An 11,531-nucleotide genomic window follows, 5' to 3' on the forward strand; every position below is an offset into this window, starting at 1 on the left:
AACAGCCTCCTGGACTGTGTCTTTCCATTCATCCATGTATGAGTATGTTAAACAGTACCAGTGCCAACACAGCCCTGGGCGACCCACTGGTTATTCCTTTCCATTCTGAAAACTGACTCATTATCCTCATGCTTTCTTTTCTACCTGTAGGCCAGTCTCTGAGCCGCAAGAGGACCTGTCCTCCAAGCCCATGGCAACCCAGTTTCATTGACAGCCTTTGATACAGGGCTTGGTTGTAAGTCTGTCTGAGATAGGAAAGTAGGGGAATGAATGGCTGTGAATGTGAGGGTTTCCCAGACCAAGGCTTCTGGTGCCTGGGAGAGTGTATCATTGCACACAGGTGGGTCCCCCAACATAACAGCCCATGGGGATAGGGGGGAGATGATGTAGCCCTGGGGCAAGCCCTCATCGAGTGCTGGTGGTACAGCAAGCTGGATTAACCCTGACATGCAATTACATCCCTGTCTTTGTTTGCAGAAGCCAAGTCCCAAGGATGTTGGAAGCATGCAGCAAAACATCCATCCATAACATGACTGCTGCTCACCCCTCCAGCTTCATGCTGACCGGCCTCCCCGGGCTGGAGCGGGCCCACTTTTGGGTGGCCTTTCCTGTGGGCCTGGTTTACATGGTGGCACTGCTGGGGAACTGCATGGTGCTGGCGGTGGTGAGGGCTGAGTAGAGCCTGCACACGCCCATGTACTACTTCCTGTGCATGCTGGCGGCCGTGGACCTGGTCCTGGCCACATCCACCGTGTCCAAGATGCTGGCCATCTTCTGGGCTGGGGCACGGGAGATCAGCTTCCATGCCTGCCTGGCCCAGATGTTCTTCATCCACACCTTCACCGCCACAGAGTCAGGGGTGGTGCTGGCCATGGCCTTCGACCGCTACGTGGCCATCTGTGCCCCACTGCACTACACAGCTGTCCTGACCAGCCAGAGGGTTGTGGTCATAGGGATGGCTGCCCTGGCCTGGGGAGTCCTCATCATCCTCCCTGTGCCCTTCCTCACCCTGCGGCTGCGCTACTGTGGCCCCAACATCATCTCCCATGCCTACTGTGAGCATATGGGTATTGCCAAACTGGCCTGCACCGATATCCGTGTCAACCGGCTCTACGGGCTTGTCATTGCCCTGCTGGTCATGGGCTTGGACCTGCTGCTCATTGGCCTCTCCTATGCCCTCATCCTGCGGGCTGTGCTGAGCCTGCCTTCCCACAAGGCTCGGTTCAAGGCCTTTAGCACCTGCGGCTCCCACCTCTGTGTCATCCTGGCCTTCTTCACACCTGCGCTCTTCTCCTTCATCACCCACCGCTTTGGCCATGGTGTCCCCCTCTATGTCCACATCCTGTTGGCTGTGCTCTATGTGCTGCTGCCCCCCATGCTGAACCCCCTCATATATGGGGTGAAGACCAGGCAGATCCGGGACCGGGTGCTGCGGTTGTTTTGGCCCAAAGGGACCAGAGCTGAGCAGTAGCCAAGCTGGGTGTGGAAATGGGCATGGGGTTCAGCTCCCAGGGGCGGGCGATGACCAGAGCTGTGCCAGCACTACAGGCCACAGGCAAGGGGCATAGACCCAGTGGAGCCCTGTGCACACACATGGGTGATCTGGAGTCCTGCATCCAATGCTTCACTGAAAATCATTTAATTATGATGATGAGCCAGGAAATCAGGTGACTCCCTCAGCACTGCCAGACACTTGGTTTTAAACTTTGGGTGGAGCACGAATCAAAGTGAGGTGCGACTGCCCCACTGCTCCCCTACCTCCAGATCCACCTCTGTGCACACCACAAGCCATGGCAGTTTTTGTGTTGGCTGTGCATTTGCAAAATAAACCTTGTGTAAACTCAAACTCATGCTGTCTCTGTGCCTGCCCCAAGCAGAGGGAACAAGATGCCTTTTAATTAGAAGAAATGATCCTGGCATTGCCACAGATGTGGGACAGAGCAGGGGTGGGGGTCATTGGGGTGGGAAGTGGGATGTCCTGTGTGTGGGACATAGCAGATGGGTGCATGCAGGGGTGGCAGGAGGGGCTGGGGCAGGGGGGTTGGTGCTGGACCTCTGCATTGCGCCTTCTGCCTTCAGTTTAGACCTGCCCCTGGGCTGCCCCTGGAGCCTGCAGTGAGGTGTCAAATTGGCCCCAGGCTGAAGTCCTGGTCTTGCCCTGAGAGCTGTCACAGGCTTTCTCTGGCCCTGTGAGGTTCTCCATGCCAGGTTGTGCCCACACACAGCAAACCCCTTGGGCCTCTGCTGACCAACTGTTGGAAGGGGGCTCCAGAGGTCACATCTAGTCCAACCCCTGCCTGAGGCAGGATCAGCCCTGTCCAAACCAGCCCGGACAAATCCACTGTCCAACCTCTTAGCAAAACTAGAAAGACACAGCACCATGCATCACACCTGAACTGGCCACAGGGAAAGCAAGGGGACCGCGATGGCCAACGTTCTGCTGCTGCAAAGGTTGTTAATATACGCTCATGATATCCCACGGGGAGGCCATGACCCTTGCTACAGAGGAAGGCACCCCCCCTCCTTAGCAAGGGTCATGGCCTCCCCGTGACCCTTCTGTAGCAAGGGTCATGCCCCACCCTGGTCTGTACTAATCTGGCCACGGGGGAAAATTCCTTCTTGACCCCAAATGTGGCATCAGTCAGACCCTGAGTGGAGGGACAAGAGCCTCTAGGCAGGATCCTTTGGGTTTCAGTCCCAGCAGGAGCATTGGCATAGCCCAGTCCCCATCCTGGCCTGGTCTGTAGACAACCCCCAGTGCCTCTGAGGGAGGTAAAACCCTCCCCCCAGACATGTGTAGCAGCAGAAGGGGGAAAAATTCCTTCCCATCCCCATGTGCAACTAACAAAGCCCCCAAACCTGGGAAATACCCAGAGTAAGCCATAAGCATTGCTACACCTAGATCATTCCTGACTGTCCAGCTTCTTTTTGAACATCTCCAGTGCTAGAGACATCATCCATTTCCGCGGTGTCTATTCACTGCCTCCCTGTTCTAACAGGGAAGGAGTTTTTCATGAGAACCAACCTAAATCTGCTTCGCTGCAACTTCAAGCCATTGCTCCTTTTCCTCCTCTCTGCAGTGATAGAAAAGGTGCTCTCTCTCTTCTTTATGACTCTTCAGGTATTTGTAGACTGTTCGTATGTCCCCTCTTAAGCACCTTTTCTGCAATCTGGTTATGTCCAGCTCCTTTAGCTTCTCCTCATATGACTTGCCTTCAAAGTGCTGTATCATTTTTGTTGCCTTCAAAGTGCTGTGTCCTTTTAAAAAGTGGATCCCAGAACTGAACACAGTACTCTAGATGAGGTCTAACCAGTGCTGAGCAGAAAGACACTTTCACCTCCCACATGCAACTCAAAACCACATCAGCCTCACACAGAAGACTCATATTAAGTCTGTGATCTACTAAGACTCCCAGATCTTTCTCCATAGTGCTGCCCTCCAGCTAGATGTCACCCATTTTGCTCTTGTGTTTTTGATTATTCTTCCCAAAGTGCAGGACTTTGCATTTGTCCTCCGTGAACTTCATTCTGGCAGTGATATACCAGCTTTCCAATTTCAAGATCCTTCTGAATTGTGCTTCCATCCTCTGATGTGTCCACAATCCATCCCAGTTTTGCACTGTCTGAAAACGTGGTCAAGATGCTTTCTATGCCAATCTCCAATGGTTAATAAACATGTTGAACAGTACCAGGCCCAGGACAGACCCCTGTGGGACTCCAATCAAAACCCCCTGCCATTCTGATATAGACCCACTGTGAGAGTTAAGCTATGCCCGCAAAATAAACCACCATCTCTTGTTTTAATCTGAACTGGTTAATTTCCTTTATTTCTCGCCCACCGCGACTTTGATGGAATAAGATACAGAAATAAACACAGTCCTGAGAGATGAGGAAGATATCGTGTCTGCGGTTCAACAGAAATAACTCTTCTGCGCAACTATTATGTCTCTTTTAGATAAATTACATCTTATATATGTATTTAGTTCCCTCTCTCTTTGAGAACTCTCAATTTCTTGGTTGCTTGCCCCGTTCTCCTCTGCACAGGTCCCAAGCGAATAGCAATCCTAAGTCACCTTGTTTTTACTACTGATATCAAAATTGTGGGGTTCTCTTCCCTTTGTTAGTTTTCATCCACTCTCATTCCATTCTCTTAATTTTAAGTCTCTGGGATGTTACTCGATGTCTTCAGGTATCAGACTCACCGACTCAAAGTCCTCCTTTGTTAACTCACTTCATCTTCCCAGGTAAGTCTTTCTCCAGGACCCTTCTTATATTCCCTTTTCTCTTTCTTGTAGTTTCTCCCTGTTTCTCCTGGGTTGCTTTCTTCTCTTTTTCCAGCTAAATCTGGGTTACTTCCCCTTTAAATCCTTCCAGCCATCTGCTGCCTCTCTCACAGCTAGCACTCATCCCTTCTCCCTTCCCACCTGCTGCTCTCTTTGTTTATGTTTTCATCCAGGTCTCTCCCCCATCGGGTAGCCCCGCCCCTTTTCTCCTAGGACTGGTTGCTACGGTAAGTTTTTGGCTTTCCTTCACTCCCCCGAAGTTCTGTTTGGGGCAGACTTGGTGCCCAGTCACACCTGTTAACAAGTACCCTTTGCTTGCAGCTATTGAGCCTCTCATTCCACATTTGTAGTTGTGTCTTCTTGGATGTGGCATGTGGCAAGCCAGTAGGGGGTGCTCCTCTGTTGAGCCACCCACCTCCCTGTGCCCAACCACCTTCTGACCACCTTCCAGGCTCCTAGAGCCTCCCTGGGGGCACATCATGTCCATCCAGCCCCCTTCCTGGAGCACACCTGATAGCCTGGGGGTAACGCTGTCACCACCCAGGGGCTGAACCAATTCTGGCCTTGTGCCCCCCCTGGGAGACACAGGCCTAGAAGTCCGTGAGGGGATGTGACCCACTGCAAGAACTTGGGGTGCTTCCCTTAGTCTAAAGCAAAAGTTGTAGTCTTCCTTAGTCAGCCAAGCCAAGGGGAACACAAGGCATAATATAGACCCACTCCCAATAAGTTTCCCATGCTAGGTATAAAGGAGAACTTTACTGGTTACAATGAGTAGGTTTGGAATAGGGTACAGGGTACAGCAATTTCAGGGAAATCCCACAGAGCAAGCAGGGTGGCTGGGTAGCCTTTGATTACGCATCTGAGTTACTGCAAGCTATAGATCTAGTTAGATCTCAGGTAGCTTACTCACAAGTGTCATCCAGAGGCAGGTGGAGATTCTCTCTGGAGGCAAGCAGTTCATTGATCATGAGTTTCGAGAGAAAGAATAAGTTTCAGATGGTTCAGCTTGTCTCTGAGTTTTCTTCATGGCTGTTGCCCCTCCTCCTGGGCAGTTGTTCACTTATATAGACCTTATGACCTCATTTACCTGATCCAATGAGGACCAGCACCTGTTGGCTGCCAGCCAACCAATTTGAAATGCATCACTGGTTGCTGGGTAGACTGGCAGGGTCCTTAATCTCCTCCCACTCAGGTTGGCATTTCTTAGAACAATAGGGAGCTTACGCCCCGCACTCAGCTGTGTGAGGCCAGTCACATAGGCAGAGGGAGCAGGTTTCCCCGCTCCCTCAGGAATGTATCCAGCTCAGGTTACAACTCAGGGTCACATGAAGAGATGGGGCAGAGGAGTCTGCCCTCTGCAGTGACAATGGTAACCAAATTGTCAGGTAGCAGAGTTTGGGGAGAGACAGAGATGGTATTCTGCCACATGGCATCGAAAGGTTGGGTGCTGGTGAGGAAACTCCTGCATAACTTCAGACGTTTGTTCACTGAAGGATGGTTATACAGCATAAGTCTCACATCTTCAGTTTGTCTATATTGTTCTATCCCACTGGACACTGCTACCCTGATGCCAGGCAGAGCGAGGCCAGCCAGAAGGTTCACACTGCTTAGGCTGGTAGGCTTCAGACATCCTGTGATACATCAGTAGCTATCGTTCAGAAGGGGGTCAAGGTGCTTAGCATGCATGGATCTCTCTCGTACAAGACATGCATACTCAGAAGAGGAGAAGCTGAGAGCTAGAGCAGTCGTTTGGATTTGTGGAGGCTAGGTCCCCATTTTGAGTTGGTGAGCTTATACAAAGTGTTGTTTCAAGTGCTCACCTTTGCTTTTGTCTTCATGATTTGTTCTTTGTTTGAGAGAGTCTGATTGAGGGTGACTCCAAGGCAAACTGGATTTGTACACTAGGAGAGTGTGGTCCCAGACCATGTAATGTTCAGTTGGTGGTTGACCTCATGGTTTTTCAGATGGAAGGCACATATTTGTGTTTTAGCTGGGTTGGCGTGTAATTGGTTATCAGTGTAGTATGAGGTTAGACCAATTAATGCCTCACTTAGGGATTCTTTGACATGGTCAAAGCCAGTGTTTTGAGTAGTTATACACAGGTGATTTGCATAGATAAAATGTTTTGTTTCCAAATTGATTGGTTGGTCAATCACACAGATGTTATGTAACAGTGGTACAAGTATGCTTTCTTGGGGGCGGCCATTAATCTGCCACGTCCATCTGCTTTGCTTCCCACCCAGTTTGACAAAACAAGTCTGTTTTTGAGCAGGGTTCATGTCAGCTTGGTAAGGTGTAGATCTTTTGTCATTTCCAGGGTCTTCAGCCTTTTCCATATCATCTGTCACTAGGTTGCCTCCCTCATACAGCAAGGGACCCACACTTTCCCATATATTCCCCTTGTTGCTGATATCCTTGTAGAAACCTTTCTTGCTACCCTTCACATTCTTTGCTGCTAGCTGCAACTCCAGTTGTGCTTTGGTCTTCCTGATTTCATCCCTGCATGCCTGAGCAATACTTTTATACTCCCTCCCAGTTGTTTGTCTAAGTTTCCACTTCTTACAAGCTTCCTTTTTGTGTTTTAGTTCACTGAACAGTTCCCTACTAAGCCAAGCTGGTCTTCTGCCATACTTGCTAGTCGTCCTGTGCATGAGGAGGATCCTTTCCTGTACTCTCAGTAAGACTTCTTTAAAGCAGAGCCAGCTCTCCTGGACTCCTCTCCCCTTCAGACTGGTTTCCCAGGTGATCCTGCCCATCAGTTCCTTGAGGGAGTCAAAGTCAGCTTTTCTGAAGTCCAGGGCCCATAATCTGCTGCTCTCTATCCTTTCATTCTTCAGGATCCTGAACTTAATCATCTTGTGGTCACTGCTTCCCAAGTTGCCATCCACTACTACATTCCCCACCCATTCTTCCCTGTTTGGGAGCAGCAGGTCAAGAAGAGCATGGCCCCTAGTTGGTCTCTCCAACATTTGCACCAGAAACTTGTCTCTAACAGTCTCCAAAAACTTCCAGATTTGCCTGAACACTGCTGTGTTGTCCTCCCAGCAGATGTCAGGTGATTGAAGTCCCCCATGAGAACCAGGGCCTGTGATTGGGAGATATTCACTAGCTGTTTGAAGAAAGTGTCATCCACCACTTCCTTCTGGTCTGGTGGTCTATAGCAGGCCCCCACCATGACATCACCCTTGTTGCTGTCCCCTCTGACCCAAACCCAAAGACTTTCAACAGGCCTGTCTCCAGTTTTGTACTGGATTTCTGAGCAATCATACAGCTCTTTTACATAGACTGACAGGTGAAGGCAGGTGTCAATGCTCATGATGGAAGTTACTATGAGGTCCTTACACAACAAATAGTCTCTTGATATTACCCAGATTGCTATCAATTTCTAACTATCTGTCCTGACCTGTTAATGGAGGAGCTTCTCTGTCAAATGCTGGAGGCCTGAACTTTTTTGAAATCAGAACCTAGAGCCATACAGAACCCATACAGTCAGTGATCTCCTAATATTGGTAGAGGAGGATTAGACCTCTCAGCTGATCCATTTGCAGCTGTTAGGGCTTTCCATGGTGGGGTCCAGAACACTTTTTTGGGAAGTCAGCCTTCCCTGGCTTGAGGGAATGGAGTTCATGGCATTTATTCCCCTCAGGGAGAGCCAAGAGAACAATTTCTTGAGAAACCTGCCTGTGGGGTGATAAAGTAGTTCAGCCTGTCATCCCTTCCTCTTCAAAGGGTGTGTGAAGTGGCTGGGGCATAAGTAGATGGACATGGGAGCCCTGCAACTCCGTCCTACACAACATAGCTGGCGTGGTGAATGGAAGCCCTTCTTTCCAAGGGGAATTGGGAGTTGTTGGAGATCAGTTTGAGAAAGAGGGAAATAGAGATCCTAGTTTGGAGACAGGCAGATGGACAGACTGGAAAAGTTTCTTTCAGACTCACAAAGAGTGTGTATAACTGATATGTACCACACACATTCCCTTCTTGGACCCTGTTGTGTTCATATGGACTCAGATATTTTGGTCCATTCTTTTTCCTTCGACAGCCCAGAGAGGACTGGATGGCCTAGGGGTCCCTTTCTGTCTGTATTCCTGGGAAGTAGCAGAGCCCAAGACTGCTTGTTTCCATTTGTGTCTTGCAGATAAGGAAGACAAGCTCTTTCCTTTGCAACATGTGATCTTGGTGGTTAAAAACATAAGAATGTAAGACGTGCCAGACTGGGTCATACCAATAATCCTTCTAGCCCAGTATTGTGTTCCTAATAATGGCAAAAATGGATGCTTTAGGGGAGAGAACACTGAACTGAATGTCTCTAGAGTGATCTATCCCCTATTCAATACCCACTCTAGCATCTATCATTATTGGTTTAGAGATGCCAGAGAAAATATCTCCAATTATTGTTCCGTATCTTCATCAATGGTCTGAAAGATGGGGTGTTTGTGGTTTGTCAGCAAGTTTGTGGCTGACACCTAGCTGGGTGAGGAAATTATACACTGGAGATTAGGGCTAGGATTCAGAGAGACCTTGACAAATTGGAGGATTGGACCGAAAGAAATATAATGAAGTTCAATAAGGACAAATGCAAAATCCTGCGCTTAGGATGGAAGAATCCCATGCATGGACAGTTTGGGGGCTGAGTGATTATGCAGCAGCTCTGCAGAAAAAAGGACCTGGGGGTGACGGTGGAGAATAACTGAACAGAAGCCAGCAGTGTGCCCTTGTTGCCAAGAAGGCTACCGGCATCCTGGGCTGCATTGGTAGAAGCATTACCAGCAGATGGAGGGCAGTGATTCTTCTCCTCTATTCAGCACGGGGGAGGCCACCGCTGGAGTCCTGTGTCCAGGTTTGGGTTGCCCACTACAGAAAGGATGTGGACACACTGGAGAGAGTCCAGCAGAGAGCAACAAAAATGGTTTGGGGGCTGGGAGATGACTTGTGAAGAGATGCTGAGGGCTTATTTAGTCTGGAAAAAAAAAGACTGACCTGGGTGCAGGGAGGGGGCGAGGAGGGGGGAGGAGCAGGGTTATTACCAGGTTTAACTACCTGAAGGAGGGTTACAAAGGGGATGGAGTTAGACTTTTCTCAGTGGTGACAGATGACAGAACGAAGAGCAATTGTCCCCAGATGCATTAGGGGATGGTTAGATTACATATTAGGAACATTTTCTCATGAGGAGGGTAGGAAAGTACTGGAACAGGCTATCCAGAGAGGTTGTGAAATCCTTATCCTTGGAGGTTTTTAAGACGGGGTTGGACAAAACCTTGCCTGGGATGATTTAGTTGGGAATGGTCCTGCTTTGAGCAGGGCTTTGCACTAGATGACTTCCCGATGTCCCTTCCAACCCTAATTTTCTATCATAATATAATTTTAATAGCCGTTAATCAATCTATCACTCCTGAATTTATCCAGCCCCTTTTGAACTTGCCTTTGCTCTCTTTCTCCACTGTCTCTGGTGGCAATGAACTCCACAAGTAACTATGCATCATGTAAAAAAGTACTTTCTCTTGTTAGCATGAAACATATTATCTACTAAATGAAGCTGGTGCCCTATAGAAATAGCATTCTGGGACTTGATGACCAACAGGTCCCTCTTCACTTGGTACACATACTTCCTAGGTTTATAGAGCTCTCTCCTATCCCTGGTCAGCCTTATCTTTTACAAACTGAAGAGTCCCCATGTTTTTAGTCACTTCGCTTGGTGATATCTTTCTGCAGCTCATCTCCATCACCTTGGGACTTGACTACTCAGAATAATTTGGTATCATCTGCAAATTTGATTTCACTGTGCACCCCCAGAAACATTTTAGGTACTTGAAATGAAATCTCTTTGGTGGAAAGTCCTGGATTTTTTAAGCTTCCCATTAGGCTAATTACTGTAACAGCAAGGCAGAAATTTAGCACGCACGTGAGCATATATGGACATCCTGTTGTGTTTCTGGTTCAGCAAGATCTCTAAATTTAAATGGAAAATTAAAAAAAAGGAATAAAAAAACACTACTCTGGGCATTTTAATATTCCCCCACAAATCTCTGAACCCTTAAATGTCTAATGCGGGGCCTGGGAATTGCAATATGATGACTGCTTATATGAGAGGAAGTACACAAAGACAAGTGATATAAATAAAAGGTTTGTTTCCAGAGATGTTTAATATGTGGAGGAGTTTCAGAAAATATTGGAGGTGTGCTGGTCCTTCACAATATAGCCGTCAGAGTATGAAGAACTGGCTTTCTAGTTCCTGGCTTGGTTGGTTTCTTTCCTTGTGTGCAAATTTTATCACTTTTTATCCTGTCCCAGGGGTATCTCTGAAGCAGCCTTTCCCCTGATAAATATCTTGAGAAAGCTTTCCCGAATCTGCTTGGTCTTTACCCCAAAAGTGACAGGGTTGAGAATGGCTGGCAGGAGCAGGTAGACGTTGGCCATAAGGACCTGAATGTGTGGTATGACTCTGTAATTCCCAAAGCGGGGTGTAATGATGGAAAAGATGGCTGGTGTGTAGGTGGTGATCATGGTATACACATGGGCTGTGCAGGTGCCAAAAGCCTTGCTGCGTGCTTCATTGGAGGAGAGGCCGAGCACAGCCCTGAGGATCATGATGTAGGAGATGGAGATGCAGATGATGTCTAAGCCTCCGATCATCAGGGAGACAATCAGGCCGTAGACAGTGTCTGTCCTGATACTGGCACAGGCCAGCTTCACCAAAGACATGTGGTCACAGTAGGTGTGAGGGATGACATTAGTGCGGCAGTATGGCAGTCTCCTGGCCAAGAAGACAACTGGCATGACCAGCATCACCCCCCTGAGGAAGGTGACTGCTCCTGCTGTGGTGATAACAGAATTGGTCAGGATGGTGGCATACCTCAGTGGGTAACAGATGGCCACATATCTGTCCAAAGCCATGAGCATGAGCACACCAGACTCCATCCCTGTGAATGTGTAGATGAAGAACATCTGGGTCAGGCAGGCATTGAAGTCAACCTCTTTGAGCTTGAACCAGAAGATGCATATTGCCTGGGGCACCACGCATGTGCCCATTGCAATGTCATTGAGGGTGAGCATGCAGAGGAAGTAGTACATGGGCCTGTGCAGAGCCTCCTCGATCCAGATGAGGTAAAGGAGGCCACAGTTCCCCACCATGGCAAAGAGGTACACGGAGCAGAATGGGATAGCAATCCATACGTGAGCTTCCTCCAGGCCTGGGATGCCACTCAGGATGATGGTGGAGGGCATCATTTCAGTGAGATTGGCTACTTCCAT

The 11,531-nt window shown here is 48.8% G+C and overlaps 1 protein-coding gene and 1 pseudogene across 1 annotated transcript; one reads left to right on the forward strand and one right to left on the reverse strand.

Moving 5' to 3' along the window:
- Positions 1-520: 520 nt before the first annotated feature.
- On the forward strand, positions 521-8,483 carry LOC132249579 (olfactory receptor 52E8-like; annotated as a pseudogene).
- Positions 8,484-10,550: 2,067 nt separating this feature from the next.
- On the reverse strand, positions 10,551-11,531 carry LOC102569838 (olfactory receptor 52N1). The gene has a single exon (XM_006259535.3). It carries the CDS (start codon positions 11,529-11,531, stop codon positions 10,551-10,553), a length of 981 nt encoding a protein of 326 aa, XP_006259597.2.

The sequence above is a fragment of the Alligator mississippiensis genome, chromosome 1, assembly GCF_030867095.1.
Source record: "Alligator mississippiensis isolate rAllMis1 chromosome 1, rAllMis1, whole genome shotgun sequence".
Lineage (NCBI taxonomy): Eukaryota > Metazoa > Chordata > Crocodylia > Alligatoridae > Alligator > Alligator mississippiensis.